Genomic DNA, 23,733 nt, shown 5'->3' on the forward strand with positions numbered 1-23,733 from the left:
CATCAAGATCCACGAGTTTTTCTGTTCTTCTTTCTCTGGACATAGTTACCTTTGCCAATTTGTGCCCCTCAGCTCTCTGCGGGGGAAGGAGCCTTCACCTGTTACCTGTAGGACTCTGGCCTTTGTGCGCTCTCCCCCGCCCACACTTCCTACCATCACTTGTGTTTCTTACAGGCTGTCTTGTGAAGGACTATCATTTGGTGTGAGGAACAGGAGCAGTCTTTGGTCCTCTCACCTACGGCCTGCCCCTGTCTTCAGCTCTTCCAGAGGACTGGCATTCTAAGAGCACACGGTGACAGGACTGGCTGGAGCACTTGTCTGGTTCCGTCTGCCACACATCTAGACATTGTGACTTTCGTTCACGTGAGATTAGGTGTCCGCCATGCATTTAATAGAAAAAGGCAGCCTTCACGCTGTCTTCTGAGATTGCCATCCCTGGCAGGGTTGACAGGGGACTCCAGGCCAGTTGTGTTGCCAACTTTGGGTTTCTTAAAGGTGGTTCTTATGATTTAAACTTTAATTAATTCAACAGGAAAATGGAGGGGAAATTTCCACAATTCCCTATTGGTGCCTATTGAGGCGCACTTCAAATCATCTATTTTAAGACAAACTCTCACTATATTACCCAGACTGGTCTTGAAGTAGGTAATCCTCTTGCCTCCGTCTCCTGAAAAGTTGGGATTATAGTTTCAAAACACTGTCCCTTGGTGCTCATGAAAACACTTTGAAATGTACCCAAATCTCATTAGCTGTATGGGAAAAATACCTGAGAAATAAAGGTGATATTTCTGACGCCTAGTTTAGGAAGACCAAATCCTTAAAAAAAAATCAGATATATTACGTTTTCTTTTTTCATTATGAAGTAGGTGAAGGAAGGAGGAAAACAGAACCCATCTGCTACTGCCTGTCAAATACCCACGGGTGGTAGTGATTCTCAGGTAGGCCACCAGGTGGCAGTCACACCTGTAAAATCAGTGTGCTGTGCTTTCCCACAGCGGATGGCACACACAAAGACCCCAAGACTTAAATTCATGCAATGAGCAAACAACAACCACCTCCTTACCGAAATCCTTTGGCACTGCAGGAAGATGTTCGCAGTCGTGGGCCAGGACCTAGGGCCTTGCACGAACTGGCCAGGTGCTGGACTGCAGAGCCACAGCTGCAGTTGAGGAGCTTTTACTCAACTGAACCTCATCTCAGAGAAAGAAAGACTGCGTTTAGGCTAACGTGTCATGATCTCTGGATTTCCCTTTTAGTTTAAGCTGTTTAGTTAGTGCAGCAGAACTGGGTCCCTGTCCAAGGCACAGTACCGAGCCATTTCTGCCTCATCTTCTTTAAAGTCACACCTCAGAGGACTTGGCGCTTTCCTTATTGTTCTTATGGGTTCAGCCGTGACTTCGCACATCACTGGTTGCCACGCTGTGTTTATTTACAGTTGACCTTTTCAACTGGCTTGCAGGCTGTCACCCAGGTAGCCCAGCAATGGCTCCCTCGGGACAGAAAGGCCCAAATCAGCTCACTATTTAGTCTGCAAAGCTGGGGTCCGGGCAGATTCATGGGGAACCACTGGTGTTCAGTCTACAGTGGAATCCTGAAGAAATCTGGTTTATCACCAGCAGCCACAGTATAGATGAATTGGTCAGGTAGGCTGAGGGCAGGCAGGCAAAGGCAAAGTTTCTTCCTGTGTATTCATTTATGTGACCTGCTACCAGAAGGTGGGGCCCAGACACAGATAGATCTTCCTGATTCAAAATAAAATAAAATAAACCTTGATGGAGTGTCCAATAGCTTGGGTTTTAGTTGATTCCAGATGTAGTCAAGTTGACAACCAAGATTAGTCATACTATGTTCACCCCTTGTCAACTTGACACACAGTGACATCTTTGTATGTGCGAAATTTTCAAATGAAAATGATAATCAGGCCATAATTCTGCTTAACACTGTAGGCCTGTTAGAGAGGTTCACAAAAGCCCAGAATGGAGTATAACAAAGGTTTATTTATTGGGGGTTAAAACTGACAGTAAGGGTAGAGATCCACAGTCCTCTGTCTGTGCTGGGAGCTGGGACCCGTATCCAGCAAAGAAAGGGACCTGCACACTTTTCATCTGAGCTTATAGTACCTCAGACCACGCCCAAATGGGCCGGCATCGAAAAGGCTATTGGCTGAAGGAGTTCCCACAACATAACACCTCTAATGAGATGGGGAGGAGGACAAGTGATGTGCACAGAGGTCTTCAGTCCAGTGACCAGACACTGCTCTTCCTCTAACTCCGCTGGCCACCCCTTCCCACCTGCATCCATTGGCCACCCCTTCCCACCTGCATCCACTGGCCACCCCTTCCCACCTGCGTCCTTTGACCACCCCTTCCCACCTGCATCCACTGGCCACCCCTTCCCACCTGCATCCACTGGCCACCCCTTCCCACCTGCGTCCTTTGACCACCCCTTCCCACCTGCATCCACTGGCCACCCCTTCCCACCTGCATCCACTGGCCACCCCTTCCCACCTGCGTCCACTGGCCACCCCTTCCCACCTGCGTCCACTGGCCACCCCTTCCCACCTGCATCCACTGGCCACCCCTTCCCACCTGCGTCCTTTGACCACCTCTTCCCACCTGCATCCACTGGCCACCCCTTCCCACCTGCATCCACTGGCCACCCCTTCCCACCTGCGTCCACTGGCCACCCCTTCCCACCTGCATCCACTGGCCACCCCTTCCCACCTGCATCCACTGGCCACCCCTTCCCACCTGCTTCCTGTGCTCCAGCCATGCAGCTCCTCTGCCATCTCTTGAATGGAGGGGCATGCTGCTACCTTGCACCCTCCTCCAGGTCCAGTGTGCCTTCTCACAGCTGCCTCAGGTCAGAGGTTGGCTTAGAATTGCCACCCCGATGACCTTCCTCTCCACACTGTCACGAACTGTGCACTCTCACTGTCTGTTTCTCCTTTGCACATATTGCTATCTGACATATAGAAACTGACGTCTTTAAGTCCAGCCTCCTGTGTATCCAGTGATGAGCTCCAAGAGGCCCTGTTTGCTTACTGATGCATTCCAGACATGTGCCTGGGCCTGGCTCAGTTGGATAGTACGTGGATGTCTGGAGTGAGTATCTTCTTAGAAGTGGGGAAACTCAGAGACCAGACCCTGTCTTAGAGTGGAGCATGCCCACAGAGGGCGGGCACATTGTCTCCACAGCTGTATATTGGTCGAGGCCCTGCCACAGTTCAGTTCCCTGCGTCCTGCAGTAAAAGGACTGTTACCACCATGTTGGGCCAGACACGTACTTCTGGCTGTTTGGTTAAGGTCCTGGCCATCTCCAAAGATGGGTCACTGGTTGGGTTTCCAAGAACTCCTTGGCTCCAGAGCCCCTGTTCCAGGAAGCCCTGCATCCCAGTATTGTACATTTGGTCATGAGTCAGTACCTAGCAACTGCCTCATCTACATGTATCTAGAAGTGCTGGCCACTCCAGAACATCCCTTCCTCCCTGCCCCCTCCTTAACACAAGCTGCCCTTGAACTCTGTTTCAAGGTAAGGATGACCTTGACTTTCTTTTTGTTTTGCAGTGTGTGGTATATGTGATGCGTGTGCCCAATGTGCATGTGCCCATGGTGGAGGCCAGCATCAGCAGACTTCCTCTAGCATTCTTTACTATTTTTTTTTTCTTTTTTGAGACAGAGCTTCTCATTGACTCAGGGTCCAGTGGTTAGCCTGATTATGGATCACCTATGTCCATCCCTTGCAGTGCTGGGGTTACAGGTGTGCCCCCATGCCTGGTGCTGGAGTTACAGGTGTACCCCCGTGCCTGGTGCTGGTGTTACAGGTGCGCCCCCGTGCCGGGTGCTGGGGTTACAGGTGTGCCCCCCGTGCCCAGTGCTGGGGTTACAGGTGCGGCCCCGTGCCCGGCGCTGGGGTTACAGGTGTGCCCCTGTGCCCGGTTCTGAGGTAACTGGTGTGCCCTCATGCCAGCTTTTATGTAGATGCTGGGGTCTGAATTTAGAACCACTTTACTCACCAGCCATCTCTCCTGATCCAGGACCTTGCACTAATGATTCTTCTGCGTGCACCTCTTGGGTGTTGGGATTTCAGGGATACCACTCCACAATGGCTGGTTTGTGCAGTGCTAGGATCAAAGCCAGGGCTTTGTGCATGTCAGACGAGCACTCTGACAGCTGAGCTGCCTCCCTAGTTCCCGACTCTGTCACTTTAAAATCGAGCACCCCTTCTGCTGCTGCTGAGCCTTTGCTCAGCCTCCTTATGTTTTTCCTGAGACTGTGTGATGCCAAGTGCAGAGAGGAAGCCAGCTTCACAGCATTGGTGAGAATGTCTCCTGCTTCGCTGCCATTGGGGAAGGGCAAACTCTTGCAGCTATTTTTATTGTAATTAGTCATTCTCTCCTACCTCGTTAAGCCTGAGTCTTTGAAGCGTGAATACCTGGTTAACTGTGCATAGCCTCTAATTATCGATCTACCTTTGTTCACACACACACGCACACACACATGCACACACACGCACACACTCACACGATTGCAACTTGGGACGTTCCTACTGTACTCCTTCTACAAAGAACACAAATTCCACTTTCTGAAAATAGAAAGGAATGTGGTATTTTGCTGGTCATGCAGTTTCCTTGTTATTTCCTTGGATTGCAGTTAGATGTTCTGGATTAGAGTTAGATATCTGTATCTCAGGGCCTGGGTAAGGCTCAGTGGCAGAGCCCTAGGCCACCATTTGTGAGTTCCATCCCTTCCCTGTGTGCCCACATCTGCTACACAGAAACCATCAAGGCCCCTCCTAGCCTGGGAGTCCCTGACTTGTCACCAGCAAGGCCTGCCTTATGTGTCTCTCGACCTCAGCTGGTTTCCACACCTCCTCAAGGGGCCATCAACTTGGACTTTAAAAGTACTGTCACTATTACTGTGACCTCGCCCAGGCTGCCCCATTATTGTGCTTTCAAAGAGGAATGCAATGTAGATTTTTTTGAAGCATGTAAAATTATTCCTTGGTGTCTTTGCAGACAGAGTTCCAATAAGAAAGCTTATCAATTACTCCTTTGTGTCCACTCCAAAACTCATGACTGCTCACTCAAAGGCCCTTGTTCTTGCCGTACAACATTGCTTACAGCGTCCAGATGAGTGGCAGCAAACCCTGGGTTTTGTATGGTCCATTTACTCCCTGGTGAAACGAATGCAGCTTCAGACGGGATGGGGGTGGGAGGAAGAAGGGAGGAAGAAGGCAGCTCCCTGAGGAGAGTTTGATGTCGAAGGGTTCTGAATGAGGATCCCTGTGTCTAGTCTGTGGCTGTAATAAATATGGCTTTCAGCCAAATAATAAAAAGAAGACTGATAGCAGCCCAGGCAGTTTGTTTGGGATATAAACATACGCATCCTGAGTTGGGGCTTGGATGTCATTTTTTTGATGGGATGCCATTTTAAAGAACAGCAGTGGGATTCCTTGATTTGTCGTTGTTACGTTGGCTTTGAACCAGAATTCTTCTTGGGCGGTTGTCAGCCCCTGTCTGTCTCCACAGGGCAGCCGCTTGACTGTGGTACACCTCCAGGGGAGGAGCTTAGCTAGGAAACCAGGGTGTTTTTTCAAGGCACAATTGGGCCAGTCACTGAAAAACACTTAGTAACACATACAATTATGGAGAGTAACCATTTCTATGTCAGGGACAGGACAAGGGAGGATACAGAAGTGTCATTTGCTTGTGTCTATGGTAAGTAGAGTCTACTCACAACAAAATTCCAATTTATTTTCTGGAAAAATTTCATGTTATTCACTGTAAGAAGTATTTTTATTTTTTTTATTTAATTTTATTTATTTGTTTATTTATTTATTTGTTTATTTATTTATTTATTTATTTATTTATTTATTTATTTATTTATTTTTGAGCCTATCCTGGAACTAGCTCTTGTAGACCAGGCTTGCCTCTGCCTCCCACGTGCTGGGATTAACCACCTGCGTCACCGCTGCCCCAAACAGATATGTGTTTTAGCAAGTGATTTGGAGTGGCATGGACAAAGGTGTAGAAAGCAGTGGCTGGCAAGACTCACCCAGGTTCGAGGGGAAAGCCTTGCAGGGCTCTGATTGGGAAACTTGGGTATGGCTGCCCTGCGGGTGATACAGCAAATGCTAGGACTCCTGATGGCCCCCAAATAGACTGAAGAATGTCAGCTAGGAAGCTGCTCTGCGTTCAGGAGCCTCACGACCATTACAGCTGTCCTAGAGGACTGACTTGTAGCACTGAGTAGGAAGGCTCCGACAGAGCGTCAAATGTATCACAGAAATTGTGTCAAAAATTCGGCACAGTTCCTGCAGCGCCCAGTGTAGGCGCCTGGCTACCAAGGCAGTGGCGCATTGCAGGTTTCCTGCATGCTGCGTAAGAAAACGGAGGTAAACACCGAGTCTGTTTTGCAAATGTTCTGAAACCAGTCTATTAACACAGCGAGCCATTTGAAATGCAGCCCTACGTGTTTGGAGAGAAAAACACGCCTTTTATTAGGGACATGAAACAAATTCTTTGAGCCGCAGCATCGCTGCGGGCGAGTGTAATTGCCAGGATTAATAAATCACATCTGCGAAAGTTCAGTCCTTGGCAGCCCTCCTTATTCCGTTCTCTCCTTGCCGGTTCGTTCCAGATTTATGGTCTGCATTATGTCTGGATTCCGTACCACGCCTGCTGTATTCCTCCTCGGCTGCTGTGCGCTTGCGCTGGGCCTCGGCTCAGGCTCCCTGGAGCACCGTGAGGCCAAGCACTACATTGCTGCAGTGTATGAGCACCGGTCGGTCCTGAGCCCAAACCCTCTGGAGCTCACCAGCCGCCAACAGGCCCTGGAGCTCATGAACCAGAACCTCGACATCTATGAACAACAAGTGATGGCTGCAGCCCAGAAGGCAAGAGCCCTTTTTGTCCTTAGCAGAGTCAGCTGCTCTGAGCAAGGAGAAACCGCAGCCTCTCAAGGTCCCCCTGAGAAATGTGTCAACTTTCTGATCTGAGTTGATGGGTCAGCTGACTGGCATCTTGCTTCTCAGAAGTTAGCGGCCCAACCAACCGCACATGTCAGCTTATTAAATCAGGCCCCACTCCTGACCTCCAGAGTCAGGACCAGCAGGCTAAGCAAGGTCATCTCCAAGGAGTGTTTTCCCCAAGCTGAAGAAGCCCTGCCTAGGTCTTGGGTGGCTTTGCCTGGGATTTGACAGTGAAATAAACAAGAGCTGGAGTTTGGGTCTGGTGCTCTAGCCGACTGTTCCACAATGAGTGCAGTTTGGGCTGTGGGAGTGTGCACAGCACATCCCCGGGGGATTAATGATATTCAGAAACAAACAACAACAGAAAAAAAAAAAAAACGCTTGAAAACCATTGAGCACAGTGAACTCCATGCTCAGAAAGGCGTTCAAAGCTTACAGGAACTTGTAAATGCCCACAGAACTGCCGCTGGCTGTCTGCCCACTGTCTGTGGTGCACTTCGTGTAGATGGGGAGCCCTTAGTCCAGACGGAATAGGACCCCAGGCCCACACCCTAGTAAGGACTTCCTCTTGGCTGTCTTTCCTCTTCTGCCAGCCAGGAAGGGTGGGGGCGGAGGATAGGCTCCCCTGGGACAGGAGGGAGTGCTGCTCTCAGAAGAAGCTGTGGGGTGGGGAAGTCTGGAACCAAGAGAATCTGAGCTTCTTCCCTGTTGGTGGAGCCGCCAAGCCCAGCTGCTTGAGGAAGGCCTGCTGTGCTAATGACAATGAGCCAATGCCCTGCCTTTGCTGCCGGTGTGGACCTGGCCATGCCAACAGACCCACCACCCCATGCCCACACCTCGTGACCCGAAAGGACATAGCTACCACTTCTTGGTGCACTTTAAAATCCTGGGCTAGTTAGTGTATATGGTCCAGCCTTCCTTGTGGATGGCACCCCTCTCTTGTCCCCTGGCACCTGGCTTCTCGGCCACCCTCAGTAGCTCAGAATGCACTATTTCCCAGGTCCACGTGTTCCACTGTGCCACTTCTGGGAAGGTTTTGACCACAGTCTGACCTTGAAAATCAGCTGAGTTTCATCTTCTGCACACCTGCCCCAGTCCCCCAGGAAAAGCCTGAACTTCCAGTCCTCTTCAGACTTCTCTTAGAACTGTGGGCATAAACCCACTGCTGTGTGGCAGGGTGGGTGGCGGGGTGGGTGGCAGGCTTCTCCCAATCTTCTTGCTCCAGGTGATGTCCTCAGTAGACTCCTGGCAGTCACATCACACTGTGTTTCCAGGGCACTTAGGACCTCCTGTTCCTTTACACATGAGGCTGTGTGCTGCCCCCCTGAACTCGGGCAGTCAGCTGACAACCTGAGCAGGCCTTCCCATCGGAGCTGTTCCTTGCTCCAGCCTGTTGGGCTATTTAGGGATCTTTACTGACATCTACATAGCGTTCATGCATTTGATACTTATCCCTTTTATGTCTCTGCTGAAGTCAGTGTAAAATAAATCCCAGCTGTACTTTCAGGCCTCCTACCAGCCCTGACCCACACAAGGGCAAGCCCTGTGGTGGAGGCATTGAATGGCACGGTGCCTCCTCAGCACCTGCAGGCTCACCTGGCTTCTCCATCTGTTCATGGTACTACTAAATCTCCAGCTTGGAACTCCCATACATGGTTGTGTGAGTCGTGCCAGGGGCTGCTTTGTGTTGTCCAGAGCCTTAGCTCCTATGCCGTTTGCGGCATCTACATCTTACATCAGATTCACTGAAGACAGGAGTTCCCCACAGGACCCCTGGCATAGAGGGACAACAAGTCTGCCTTGAAGATTAGACTGTGCAGTCCCAAGGGTTGGTGACCTTCATTCCTCAGGAGTTCTTGACCTTATTAGGCCTGTCAGGACCCAGCCGAAGCAATGTAGTCAGTGTGAAACATAACTGAAATGGCAGGCTCCATAAGACATCCTTCAAGTGCTTTTGTTTTGTTTTGTTTTTTCTGAATAAAGGAAAACCTCTTTCCAAGTATAATTTTCAAAACGTTAAAAGAGTGACTCATAGCCAAGTGGTGGTGGTGCACGCCTTAATCCTGGCAGAGGCAAAGGTAGGTGGATCTCTGTGAGTACAAGGTCAGCCTGGTCTAGAGAGTGAGTTCCAGGACAACCAAGGCAACACAGAGAAACCCTGCCTCGGACCCCCCCCCCCAAGAAGGGATTCATGCAAATACATAATGAGGAGTTTTTATTTAACTCATTTGATCATGGTAGAAATTTGAAAAAGGGAATGTTGCAGTCAGCCCAGCAGTGACCGGGAGAATTTGTTGCTAGCTAAAATAAGCAACTGTGTATTGTTCCACACGACACAGATGCAGTCTTCAGTGTGAGGACTTGTTCCATTTTGATTTTGATGAACCGGGCTCAACTGTTAGCTAGGCTGGCCTTGAGCTCAGGAGCCTCCAACCTTCATCTCCTTGGGGTAATCTTCTAATTAACAAAAGACAACGGTGGCATATTCTGTGCACAATCAAATTGCCTAACTCTGTAGCAAGCCTGTTAATCTGGAAAGGCAGGCCACCTCCATCTTGAGTTTGTGATCAGTTTGCGCCGTCAAGGCTCGTTGTGCAATGGGAAGGTCATTGTCACTCTGTGCTATGGGGAGCCACACCAGTTTGTCGATGCGTATTAAGAATGTAAAACTTGCTGGGCAATGGTGGTTGCACTGGAAAGCAGAGGCAGGACGATCTCTGTGAATTTGAGGCTAGCCTGGCCTACAGAGTGAGTTTCAGAATAGCCAGGGCTACACAAAGAAACCCTGTCTTGAAAAACGGGGAAGGAAAAAAAAAAAGGAATGTAAAACTTTCCCTGCTCTTTAACCCAGCGGATTCACATGTGAAATTCACTTTATTCTGAGTGGAAGCCAACTAAAATCATGAACACCTCAGTCAGGGTAGTGAGCACCACACACAGACCACACACAGCTGCCGCAGCTTTGATTTTATTGCAGAGGCTGCATTCCGATGATCAATGGAGGAGAAATGGTGGCCATTACAGTTGGCATTTCTGCTTGTTCTCTATGAGAAGGACAAATGCCACACAATATACCATCTCATCAGCACCCAGCTACACAGGGAAAAGGACTTGCAGAATGGCAGCAGGCATCTTTGTGGTAGAGATATGCATTGATTTATTTAAGTTTTTCAGTCTTGCAGATTTTTATACGGTTAAACTTTGGAGCTTTTATAACCAGAAGTGGGTAAACAAACCTAAATAAAATTGCAGTTCCCTGAGGAACTAAGTGCTGGCGCGCCTGCTGTTGTGTGTGGCACGCCGTCACTACCTGCCGCCCCACCCTCTGCACTGGGCCGACATTCTAGGCCTGACATTTTCATCCACAGAGCTGGAGAGCCCCCAGGAGAGCGAGGTGAGACCAGGGCGGAGGGCTGCCCTGTTTGTTTCTCTCCCTAAGTTGCTGTGGATACCACAGTGTGGGGAGAGGCCTACAGAGCAGCAAGAGCCCCGAAAGGGACTCTTAAGGCCCGGGTGGGAGCTGCTTTGTGTACCGCACACTTGCTGCTCATCCATGGCCCCCAGAGTCCAACCGTGACTACACAGTGGAACCTTTTAAACAAACACTGCAGCCAGGGCTCACCCACATTCCAGTCGGCTGTTTTATGGTGGGCCTCCGTATCAGAGTTTTCCTTAGAAGTTCCCCAGCTGACTTAGGCATGAGAGGATGGGCAAGAACAGCTGGACTAGAGACGTCCGCTCCCCGCTCCCTCCATCCCCACATGCTGGTGGTTCTTCTTCCAGGACACGGACACACGTGCGGCCACATCCAGCACTTGGGCGGTCAGCTGATGGCCCGAGAGCAAGCCTTCCCACTAGGCTGAGTTGAGCCATCTCCTTCCTAGCCCGTCAGTCAGCTTGTTGATGTTTGGCAGCCAAGGACGTGGTGCTTCCTTACTTCCCGACACTCTGCTCTGTCTTTCTACTTACAGGGTGTGCAGATTATAGTGTTCCCAGAAGATGGCATCCATGGGTTCAACTTCACAAGAACATCCATCTACCCATTCTTGGACTTCATGCCATCTCCCAGGCTGGTCAGGTGGAACCCCTGTCTGGAGCCCTTTCGGTTCAATGACACGGAGGTAGGTGAGAGGACTCGTATGCTGAGCAGAACCGGATCCTTGGCCAAAAGCCACAGCATGCTGCCTGAGGTCTGAAGGAGGTCTGGGCTCCAAACCACAGAACCCAAACGCCCCAGGCCCTGTGTTAACTAATATAGGACATTACTCAGGTGCCGGGCTTTTCACTGGTGAATTACACAAGAAACACACGCAAACTGAAACATATTAAGCAAGTCAAGTTCAAACAAAACAAAACACTAAAAGTTCAGCTCAGCACTGCCTGGCCCTCATCCACTGGCTTTTCTGGAAGCTTCCTTCCAACAGTGGTGTGCTGTGCTTTTTCTCCCCTTGACCTCCGGCCAAGCAGGAGACAAGCTCCCTTCTTTTCCTGCTTGCTATTTTAAGCACTGCTTCAGTGAGCATCCTGTATGTATATTTTTGTAAGCATGTTCAAATTTTCCTGCAAAACTCTTGGAAATGGAATTTAATTAGTTTAATTAATATTTAATGAATTTTTCAAATAGTAAATTTCGGGGTTAAAAGATGTTTGTCTCACTTTACATACCTCCAGTACTAACTTGTGAGCCTGTTTTTCTGCCCTTGGGTCAACATTAGATGCAGTACTTCCTTGAGCTTTTGCCATTCTAACAAAGGTGAAGACTTGGCTCCCTGAATTTACATTTTGTCGTCACTATTGAGTTTAGTTGCAGGTGCCTCTTACGTTTGTCCCGTGAATCACCTGTTCATAGCCTTTGTACACTCTCACAAGTGTTTTCCCACTGACTTATGATAGCTGTTTATATATGACAGACACAAAACAGGAACTTCTTTACTGAAATATGATCCAAAAGGCAGTGTTTAAACTTATTTTATTTATTGTCCACCCCAGGTCCTCCAGCGCCTGAGTTGTATGGCCATCAAGGGACAGATGTTCTTGGTGGCCAATCTTGGAACAAAACAGCCTTGCCTTCGCAGTGACCCCAGGTGCCCAGATGACGGGAGGTACCAGTTTAATACAGATGTGGTGTTCAGCCACAATGGAACCCTTGTTGCCCGCTACCGTAAGCACAACCTGTACTTTGAGGCGGCCTTTGATACCCCTGCTCACGTGGACCTCGTCACCTTTGATACCCCCTTTGCGGGCCAGTTTGGCATGTTCACTTGCTTTGACATCCTGTTCTTTGAGCCCGCCATCCAACTCCTCAGAGACTCGGAGGTGAAGCACATTGTGTACCCCACGGCCTGGATGAACCAGCTGCCGCTCTTGGCAGCCATTGAAATCCAGAAAGCATTTGCCACTGCCTTTGGTGTCAGTGTTCTGGCAGCTAACATCCACCATCCAACTCTGGGGATGACTGGCAGTGGCATCCACACCCCTCTGAAGTCCTTTTGGTACCATGACATGGACAACCCCGAAGGCCACCTTATAATTGCCCAAGTAGCCACAAACCCCCTGGGACTTGTTGGGATAGAGAATGCAACTAGTGAAACGGACCCATCCCATAGTAAGTTCTTAAAAATGCTGGCTGGTGACCTGTCCTGTGAGAAGGACGCCCAGGAAGTGCACTGTGAGGAGGCTGCCAAGTGGAACATGAACACACCACCTACTTTCCACTCAGAGATGATGTACGACAACTTCACCCTGGTGCCTGTCTGGGGAAAGGAAGGCTATGTCCAGGTCTGCTCCAACAGTCTCTGTTGTCACTTACTCTACGAGAGGCCCACCGTGTCCGAAGAGCTGTACGCCCTGGGTGTCTTTGATGGGCTCCACACGGTACACGGCACTTACTACATTCAAGTCTGTGCCCTGGTCAAGTGTGGGGGCCTCGGCTTTGACACTTGTGGGCAGGAGATCTCAGAGGCACAGGGCCTGTTTGACTTTCACCTGTGGGGGAACTTCAGCACTTCCTATATCTTTCCTCTGTTCCTCACCTCAGGGATGACTCTGGATACCCCTGACCAGCTCGGGTGGGAAAATGACCACTATTTCTTGAGGAAGAGTGGACTGTCCTCTGGTCTGGTGACAGCCGCTCTCTATGGGCGGTTGTATGAGAGGGACTAGAAAAAGTGTGTGGTCAGTGGAGTGGGCTGTGCCAGCCTGCCTTTCTACAGGACCGTCTCTACCCAGAGGGTGGAAAGCCACCTCCGTGGCACTGGGTTCCACCCTCGGTCCCACTCTGGGAATTGTAAGAAGATGGGAGAGGCAGTTCCTTCTTCCTTTCTACATAATGACAGACATTTTGTGGTATTTTCTATTCACACTCTTTTTCAAACCACACCTTCTTCCTACTACGCAATTAGTTTTAAATGCTAAAATAACAAATAGACATAAGTTGCTACTTTACAATCCCACAGAGCCCTGGTTGTTTTTTTTTTTTCTTTCTGTTTTGTTCTTTCATTGTTGATCTAGTGACACAGTGTCCACATTCTCCAAGCCTCAAACACTTTCTGTGGTAAAAAACAGACTCTCGAAGCAAAAGCTGTGAAAAGGGCTGCCATGGTGAACCATCCTGTTCTGGTCAACAGGGACTCTGTTCGGATGCGGTGGCAAAGTCAGAGCTACCAGCAGTGGCAGAAATGTAGCCCTAGAAACAGCAGGGAGGCGAGGCTTTCTTGCAGGCGCCTTGCTGTCCTGGATGGCTGTGTAGGCAGGCTTGGAATCTCTGCAGGAATGCGGTGCTGTGGAAGTGGGGAGGGGGGCTGGAAAATGTTGAGCAAGGCCAGGCTAGGAAAGCATGAGTAATAGAATTATTCCTCCAAAGCGTCTCATCCAGGGATTCCAGAGGCCTTAGCCAATCGATTTAGCTGTGCTCAACTGAATTTGCACCCAATAGGTCTCCCTCGTGCAGAGAGGCGGGGAGCTGCCTCCAGCCTGCTGCAGTCACAAACTTTTGCTCAGCTCGGCACAGCAGGTGTTTCTCAGGGCCCACGTAAGCACAGAGCCAGGACTGTGCACAGTAACAGCTGCGCACCAGAAGCTGAGAAGCTATGGGTAGCACGGCGACAACATTTATAGGCCACTGATACTTTCTTTGCAACCAATGTTTGAAAGCCATTTAAAAAGTATTTTACTTCTATACAGAGCAATTGTTTCTTTTATTTTTGTTTATTATTTTATTATTTTTTGAGTACAGAATGGATAGTCTTCTGAAATTTGCCTCTTTTTTTCCCCAACAGTAGAAAATATTTAATATACCACCTGATAAATAACAAAACACTTGGGATTAATTTTCCCTTTTGTCCATATATTCAAAGAATTGTAAAACCATTCAAGAAACAAGAGATGTAGAGGTGTTTCAGATACACTGAAGGGAAATGCTTAAAGGCAAAATTCCTTAAACATATGCCACTTGTGGGAGCCCAGAACCATTCCCTGCTAATCCTGTTAAAATCCATTGTGCAGGAAGGCTGTGAGAAAGATCACATCTGTGTACAAACCAAACATACTATTTTTTTTACCACTAGTCAGAATACTCATTCTTTCCTACAATAACAGATTTGAAAAACAAACACATTTCTTGAAAGCAAATCCTTCTTTGAAGTACAATTAAGGACTGAGTCTGACAATAACCATTAAACAGGTAAAGCCCTGTTTATTCCAGGTAAGACTATCTTAGTTTTGGAGTGGGCAGCGACCATCATCCTGATAGGACTGGCTTTGACTTTAGAATCTTTCTGAGTGAGCTGCTGCTTCGTGTATAATGGGGGCTAGTCATGCTTCCATTTAGTACCGGTAATTCATCTCAGCCTTAGGTGAAGACATGGAAGAGGTTGTGTTCTGTGTGACGCAGGTCTGACCCTGTCCTTGTTCACACCTCCAATATTCCAGCTACAGTTAGGACAGACCAGAACCAATTCCAGTCCCAAGCTGTAAAAATTCCCAGGGCATTTACACATTCTTGTTGGATGTGTACCCTGCTCTCAAGAAAGACAAGAAACCTAAGTTGTCAACCCGGAAGTTTCATCTGATCATCCCAGCCTCAAAGGACCCGAAACCGCTTGCTGTTGTTCCTTTCCTTTCCTGCCTAGCTTTTTATCTTGAGGGATGAAATTCGCTTCTTTAATGTTGCTATTTAACTCCTTGAAAACCATGAGTGTTATACAGAGGAAACCCTGTCTTGAAAGACCAAAAGAAAGAAAAAAGAAAAAGAAAAAAAACCAAAACCATGAGGGTGAGTGTGTGTGTGTGTGTACATGCGAGTGTGCCTGTGTATGTGGGCACATGTGCCATGGAGTCACTTGAGACAGATTTCTGTGAGTTCTAGGCCAACTTAGTCTACATAGGAAGTTCCAGGACAGTCAGGAATACTTAGCACAACCCTATCCCAAAAAACAACAAAATTATAAAACTATGAAATGAAAACTGCACTCTTCCCATGCTCTGGCAGGGAAGTCCCTCTCTGGTCTTGGCAGGGTAACTGAGGGTATCCTAGGCTCTTGCAAGTGTGACTTCGCTGTGAAACTCCTGCTGCTGTCTCAGCCGGGGCAAGCCATTATGCCTAAAGGGAAAGGCATCCGGTGGCCCCAGTCCTGGTTGACTCACAGCTTGCAAAGGCTTGGCATGAGTCAAGTCTTGAGAAAATGAGCAGGGATGAACAATTCAGAAGCCCTCAGGAAGTCCTGGGATTCCTGTGCCCTGGAACGGCCCCCAGGGATGGTGCAGGACCTCTCCTGCCAGAGGACAGTCTGTCTGCTCTCTCAGTTCAGACATTGCCAGGAGGCGGGAGCTGGCAGGCTGGAAGTGGCTCCAGATATGGCTGTTCAGTCCATGCTGCTTCCCTGCCCCCAAACTAGAGAGACAGGAATTCTCTTAAAAATGCCTATCACTCTATTGGGAGCTCACCAAGGCCAGCTGGACTGCTACTGAAAAAAACATGGGATAAAACCGGACTCTCTTAATGTGGTGGACAATGAGAGCTGACGAGAGGCCAAGGAGAATGGCACAGGAACTTTCATCTTGCGATGGATCGAGAGAGAGACAGAGACCCAATTTGGATCAACGGTCTGAGCTCTTAAGGTCCAAATGAGGAGCAGAAGGAGGGAGAACATGAGCAAGGAAATCAGGACCACGAGGGGTGCACCCACCCACTGTGACAGTGGAACTGATCTATTGGGAGCTCTCCAAGGCCAGCTGGACTGGGACTGAATAAGCATGGGTTGAAACTGGACTCTCTGAACAAGGCGGACAATGAAGGCTGATGAGAAGCCAAGGACAATGGCACTAGGTTTCGATCCTAATACATGAACTGGCTTTGTGGGAGCGTAGCCTGTTTGGATGCTCACCTTCCTGGACCTAGATAGAAGTGGGAGGACCTTGGTCTTCATGTAGAGCAGGGAATTTGGACTGCTCTTCAGTATCGAGAGGGAGGGGTAGTGGACTAGGGGGAGGAGAAGTGGAGTGGGGATAGGGGGAGGGGAGCGGGGGGAGGGGGCAGTATGTGGGAGGAGGGGGAGGGAAATGGGAAACGGGGAGCAGTTGGAAATTTTAAGTAAAAAAGAATAAAAAAAAATGCCTATCACTAGCCGGGCGGTGGTGGCGCACGCCTTTAATCCCAGCACTCGGGAGGCAGAGGCTGGCGGATCTCTGTGAGTTCGAGACCAGCCTGGTCTACAAGAGCTAGACAGGCTCCAAAACCACAGAGAAACCCTGTCTCGAAAAACCAAAAAAAAAAAAGCCTATCACTACTTCATGCCAAGATGACCCAAACCAGCATGAGAAGCTGTATAGAAAGGCTCGTCCTGAATTCGGACCTGCTACAGCTAGTCCCCTCAGTAAGTGACAATCCTAGGCACCCGTGAGATCTGCATTGTGTCCTGCTGGAGCCCAGACCCTCCCAAGAGTCACTTTCTAATGACAATTCAGAATTGTCTCGCAGACAGAAGGGCAACAGCAAATAAGGGTGGTAGAACAAAGACTCTCGCAATTAAAAGAAGCTGCCAGATGGCAAAACAAAGGGAAGAATGGGAAAATGAATAAAACCAACCATTTCTGGACAAAAATATACTGATGACTAATGGTTGTGGTATGCTTTTGTTAACTGTAATACTGAAGTTCAGGAAGCAAATGGCAACCCTGACCACAGCATCCAGGCACGAAGCCCAGAGTACTTCTGGTGGAGGCCGACTTGGGGGAAGTGGCTTGCTTCGTCTGTGTGGGCTTTCTGGGGTTGCAGCTGTGCCTGACTGACTTCTCTCACAAAGGAAGGAAGGGCACAATGAGATGTATTCACACTGAGCTTAACATCTGGACCCTAGAGAAGCAAAACCCCCAACAGCCTTCTTGAAGACTGACCCAATTCCAGTGTCTACCACCCATTTATAGGGGCAAAAATGCCCACCGCTGCCACCAAGGAAAACTTGTCTGAGCAACCACATCATGGGTGAAACAGAATGGGACTATGTTGGTTAACTATGGCAGTTGTAGCAAGTTCACAAACTTATTCGCTTTCAAATAAACACCAAATGGATTCTATAGGTATGGTGCTATACAAAAGGGCTAGGTTTAAGCCAACCATGTTGGCACATACCTGTAATTCCAGCACTCAGGAGACTGAAGCAGGAGAATTGAAAGACCAAGGCCTACCTAGGCTACATAGTATGATCTTGTCTCAAACACATACAAACACAAACCAACAGAAAGTTGGTTTAAACTCAGAGCTGGGATGCATAGCAAGACATCTGTGAGGACTGTGGAGGTTGCACTATTTCTGTGACTACAAACAGCTACTCAGGAAATGCAGGCCAAATGTTCAGGCTCACAGGGTGAGAGAATGTGGCCCCCTGCCTCAGCCCTGGCTGGCTTGTAGCCCAGCAAATATTCTGCTGTCCTCTGAGAAAGACACCATAGCCCCAGAGGAGCTAGCACATCTAATGGCGAGAGGCACGACATCTCCACTTTGCCTAGCCCAAGCTGCAGACTTACCAGCAAAATGAAGTAACTGTTGTTTGGAGCCACTGAGTTCTGGGATGACTTGTTATGCGGCAAACAATCAGAAATCAGAGCTGGCATCTGCAAACCATATGGTTTGGGCTGCTTGACAGTCTTTAAAAAATTAAAAATATAGAAGGCCAGTGAGGAGACACTAGTGACTACTGTCTGTGTGCCCTGCTGGCTGTGGAGGACTGTGGAGGGGCACAACAGTGACAGTGTTAAGCTGGGGAGTGATACCATTTGAAATGATTGTCCTCATTGCCTCTGATTTTCAGAAGCCCTGCCCCCTTCTAAGTCATGTGTACCTCAGGGCTCACCAACTAGTGGAGTGCAATACAAGTCATTCTAGGAAAGCAAAAACTGCTAGAATTTAGAATAAAAAACTGTACCAGGCTTTCTCTTTTGGGCTACCAACCAGTCCCCAGATCATGGCACTGAGATTTATTATTAGTTTTGAATGCTCAGTTGTTTCACTGTGCCTTTTAAAAAAAGCTTTGATAAAGACGTCTAACAATCTTTGCAAAGCACCAGGTGTTGGATTTCCTAATTATAAAACTTTTATTATTTCATTATTTCGGATTTCTCTGGGTAGCCCTGGCTGTCCTAGAACTTACTCTATAGACCAGGCTGGCTTGAACTCATAGAGATCCACCTGCCTGTGGCTCCTGAGTGCTGGGATTAAAGGCTTGAGCCTCTGCTTTTATTTTTGCTTAATTACTTTGGATTTACCTTGCTCTGGTTTTTCTCAGTCTCTTAAGGTGGAATGCTCACAGGGTTGATCTCAGATCTTTTTTTTTCTCTTCTAGTATGGACAATCAATGCCAGAAACTTTACACTTAAACCACTGCTTGAGTACCAACACAGACAATTCTTAATGTTTCATTTAATTCACCATTAAAAAAAATCACAGTATCTTCTTTACCTCCTTGGTTTATATGTATTATTTAATCTTTAAGTATTTTCTATTGTATTGATTTCTAACTTAATGCTATCAGTGTCCAAGAGCAGATTATGTCCTGCCCGGTTTCGGCAGTCGTTAAGTCCCAAAGAAATCACAGAGGTCTACATTAACTATAAACTGATTGGCCCATTAGCTCAGGCTTCTTATTAACTCTAATAACTTATATTAGCCCATTATTCTTGTCTATGTTAGCCACGTGGCTTGGTACCTTTTTTGGTGAGGCAGTTACATCTTGTTTGCTCTGTGGCCAGGTCAGGACTGGTGAATAGGACTTCCTTCTTCCCAGAATTTTCCTGTTCTCATTGACCTGCCTCTACTTCCTGTTTGGTTATTTCGCCTATACTTCCTGCCTGGCTACTGGCCAATCCGCGTTTATTTAAAATATAATCGAAAGAATACAGACCATTGTCCCACACCAAGATCCCATATATTTTCTGCAGTTTTAAGTCTGCTAAAGGATGTTCTATACTTCAGAATGCAGTCTATTTGGTGCGGTTCAGATGAGTGTGCATTCTGCTGTTGTAATCTACAGAAGTTGTCTGCTGTGTCTAGCAGTTGATGCTGCTGTGGAGATCAACTATGACTGCTGATTTTCCACCTGCTAGTCTCCCATCACTGGTTAGCTGGTAGGGATATCCTCAAGTATAAAAGCGGATGCATCAGCTTTAATTTTTGTATCATTGGTTCTGATACCCTATTGTTAAATGTTAAAGAGAAAGATTAGGACTTTGAACACAGGTCAAAAATGGGAACGTTGCTTTGAAAGAGTATTAGCTTTGCTGCCTAGTGGTTGCCAGGTGGCATCAGGAATGTGAAGTACCAAGTTTCTAAGCTCCCACAGAGCTGGAGAGTGAGGGATGTGGCCAGTCAAAGGCCGGGGCACTTCTGTTTTTAGTCCCTGCTTTTTCCTAAACACACACTCTGAAGGTTGACAGCAGCCATTCATGTCCACTTTTGAAAAATTTGATTCTGACATATTTTGTCAATACTTCTTTGGAAGCAAATTTCAAAACTGCTTATTCTGCCTTCTTCACTGTCATATGGCAAACACTTTCTATTAACTGAAGTTTCATAACTGTACTGGACATATAGACAATTCTCTATACTGACTAGATTTCTGAATAGATGCACACAAACACAATAGTTAGCCCAGATCTTTGTTGAGCCTGGCATCAGTGTGCACATTTGGAGTTTCCATGCCTCACAGTAAATATTTGGAACTGGGTACCTGCATCATGCAGTTCACTAAAGGAATGTGCTAGTCTCTGGTCACCACCTCCCTGATGGAGATGGTCCCTCCTTTTCTTATCACCTGTCTTTGTTGGAGTCAGAACATAAGCAACAGGGCAGCGCTAAGCCAGCAGTGAGAAAGTCTGTCCTAAGTCCTTTCTCAGTTTAATTGGTGAGACATCTGCCATTCAAGCCCCTCACCTGGACACTCCTATGGCCCTGGCCATCTTTCATTCCAGGGCTTGGATGTTTCTAGTGAAGCACAGGCCCCTTCCCTGAACACTTAGCCTCCAACCAGCTCTGGGCACATAACTCCACAGGAAGTCCAACACTGGGGACGCATGGAGATGAGAGTCCTGAACCCAGGCCCCAATGCCCAACCTTTGACTGCCGTTCTCATGTCCTGTTCCCACATCAGAGTTGCAGGCAACTGCAGGCCTTCCCCGGTCCCCATACTCCTAGTGCTGGGATCAAAGGGGTGCACCACCGCACTCCCCCACGCCCAATACTATCACCATTCACAGCTGCTCAGCTAAAGAAGACTACTCTCCTCCAGATGCAACTTTGCCTTGGATTTTCTTCATTCATTCTCTTGGGTTTTGGCATTTCCTGCTTTGAGGATTCATCCTTAAGAACTACAAAGAACTTTTCTTTCACATATGTTATGCATTAGTGACCAGAATGTGGGCTCATGCCAGGTTACCAAGGCAGAAGAAGTTAAATGGCAAGTTTTCCTGTCCATGTGAAATGTGCATTTGTCTTTGTTAGATCAGAACCTAGTAGTCACAATGCCTGATTTTTTTTTTTTTTTTTATTTTCGAGACAGGGTTTCTCTGTAGCTTTTGGTTTCTGTCCTGGAACTAGCTCTTGTAGACCAGGCTGGACTCGAACTCACAGAGATCCGCCTGCCTCTGCCTCCCGAGTGTTGGGATTAAAGGCGTGAGCCACCACCGCCCGGCCTTTTATTCATTCATTTAATTAATTAATTAATTAATTAATTTTAGTGCCTGATGTTTTTGAGGATCAGAAAAGAACCAACTTACCTGATGTTCTTACTCATTCTTTATTTGTATAAGGCTCATGCCTTAGGAAACAGTGCTTCTCCAACTCAAGTGTCGTGCCATCTTTCCAGCTATCTGGAGGCAAAGCAAGTTAATGCTGTATAGTCAGGGGCATTCGAAGAGGGCTCACACTCAACAAACTAGCTCAAAAGAAAATCAAAGAAAGCTCTGGGGTAGAGCGTTTGTCTAGTATCTGAGGCTGAGTTCAAGCCACTGTACAGCTCAAACAAACAAACAAACCACAACAAAAATTCAACAACAACAAAGCAAAGGATAAAAGGTTCTTGGGTGAACCTGTGATGTGCTGTGGTTGGTGTTGATGGGTTAGCCAGCATCTCCATCCTCTACTGCTACAAGGAGTCCGAACATTCATCTACATATTCAGCAGCATCTTCTGTCTCCTTACACCAGAAGTATTAGTGTAATCTTTTTAAATCTTGTTTAAGCGACCTTCTCATCCTCAAGGGCTTCTCTCACACAACAGGATTCCAATCAGCATTACTCTCATTTTTTTTTTTTTCTGGCAAGCAATTATTTGGATGTTTTTCTGTCTGACCAAGCACATCACTTTGAGGATAAGTACTTCACTTAGTCCCGGTGAACATTCAGGATTTAAGATCATGCTTTTGACATACTGTGTGCTTTAAAATGTTTGTTGAGTGTGGAAAATAAGCTTTAAAACTGAAAACTTACTTTAGGTTTAAAAAAGAGTAGAGAAGAAGAAATATTTTAAGCTTAAATCACCATTTAAATTTTGTTTTAAAATCTAATTAAAACATCAGACAGAAATATAGTAAACTCATCACCTACAATTAATGCTAAAAGGCATTTTTCTTTCTTTAAAAACAACAACAAACCCAGTAGGCAGAATGCAAGAGTGAGTAACCAGAAGGAAATAAAAAAACACGCAGAGAATGAGGCAGGGACGGAGACAGAAGTGCTGAAGGATGGAGTACCGGCAGTAGACAACATTGCACATAACCATCCTTTATTATTTTTAAAAGCAGCCACTAGGCAAACTTTATGATCTTTCTTCAGTCTAGCCTCTGCTTTGGAAAGAATGATCACAGTAAGAACTACAGAGAAGACTAGGCTCTTCTCAAGGTTGAGGCAGGCAGATGTTGGTTCCCTACCTTTGGAGAAGAGTGAACTTCTCCAAACCTCTCCAGTCCCATATCCCACCCACACTAGCAGGGAGTTAAGAACGGAGCATGGTGCAGTATATACTTGTAACTGAAGCACTCCAGCAGAAATGGGGAGATAACAAGGTTGATGTCAATTTAGGATACATAGTAACACCCTGTATCCAAGGAAACAAACAGGGCAGGGAGCATAAAAACAAAGAAGAAACAGGCATTAAATACTTACAAGGGCAACCACCAGCTGACACAAGCATCTCAGGACTGTGACTGTGGGAGCTGCACCCACCAGCCTCTCCTATCCTGCCATGCCACTTGTTAAGCTCAATGGGATGGCAGGAGATGTGATATACAGAGTTGCACAAATCATGATGGTGTGGTCAGAATTCCTTCCAGGCTCATGAAAACCCTACATGTAACTTTTTATATTTCAACCCAGGCTCAAGAGCGAATACAGATAAAAAGAACCAAAGTCAGCTCCTAAAAGGTGGCAAAGCCCTGCATTGGCCCCAGCTTGAAGCAGTCACTCTAAGAAACCTTTATTAGCCAACCTGCAAAGGCATGAGGCTTATTTTAAGCAAGTGATATATAGGGTGCTCAAGAGGGCAACAGTAACTGAGGTGAGCAGGTGGTGGGCTTTCTGGAGCCACTCCATCACAGGGTGAATGACACTACATCCTCCCTTACCTCTCTACATCCAGAGCCTCAGTTCCTTTGCAAGTAGCAGGTGTTCAGTAACGGTTGTGACCAAATTTCTGTTTGTTCTAAAAATAGTGACCTATGAGAATAAAACTAAAGGGAACTTAACAATTTTGAAGTCAAGATAAAAACCAGAAAATCAGCAAACATGTTAAGAGACATTAAAGGATCATAGCAATGGAGGACTGCCTGCATTTAAATTCAAGTTTTAAAAACTAACACCCTGTTAAATGCTATTATTAATAGTACCTATCTCAGTCATGGGGATTAAGGGATAATGTATTTATGGCTTTGCCTGCACATGATAGATGCTGTACTGGTCTTTCTATTACTGTTACCTACAGAGATGATCTCAAGAAAGAGTAAAGCCCCTTTATCTGTTGCTCCAACCAGCTATTAATATCTATATTTTGTGCTTGTTATCTACGCTTCATACAGTTTCTATAGTCTCACACTCAGGAATGCTAAGTGTCGAAGAGCACGGCATCCCCACATAGCCATCTTCCAAGCACTTTGAGGTCCACTGGCTCTGCTTTGGAACCAAGGAAATCACTTAGCCTTTTTTCACCTGCTTAAAACAGACTTGTTCTTGATGTCCAATCTTTCTGCCACCTCCTCCACAAAGCTCGTTCTGTCTTCT

At 47.2% G+C, this 23,733-nt stretch overlaps 1 protein-coding gene across 2 annotated transcripts in view; it reads left to right on the forward strand.

The window, feature by feature from the left end:
* Positions 1-15,484, forward strand: part of Btd (biotinidase) — a 35,024-nt gene extending 19,540 nt beyond the window's left edge. The window contains exons 2-4 of one of the 2 annotated variants that reach the window (XM_057770746.1): positions 6,642-6,897; positions 10,944-11,093; positions 11,962-15,484. In XM_057770746.1, the coding sequence (XP_057626729.1) occupies positions 6,642-6,897; positions 10,944-11,093; positions 11,962-13,134 (1,579 nt within the window). In that variant the 3' untranslated portion in view covers positions 13,135-15,484. The remainder of the gene's footprint in view (positions 1-6,641; positions 6,898-10,943; positions 11,094-11,961) is intronic. The other variant, XM_057770747.1, reaches the window with a different exon arrangement.
* Positions 15,485-23,733: the final 8,249 nt, after the last annotated feature.

The sequence above is a fragment of the Chionomys nivalis genome, chromosome 5 (assembly GCF_950005125.1).
Source record: "Chionomys nivalis chromosome 5, mChiNiv1.1, whole genome shotgun sequence".
Classification (NCBI taxonomy): domain Eukaryota; kingdom Metazoa; phylum Chordata; class Mammalia; order Rodentia; family Cricetidae; genus Chionomys; species Chionomys nivalis.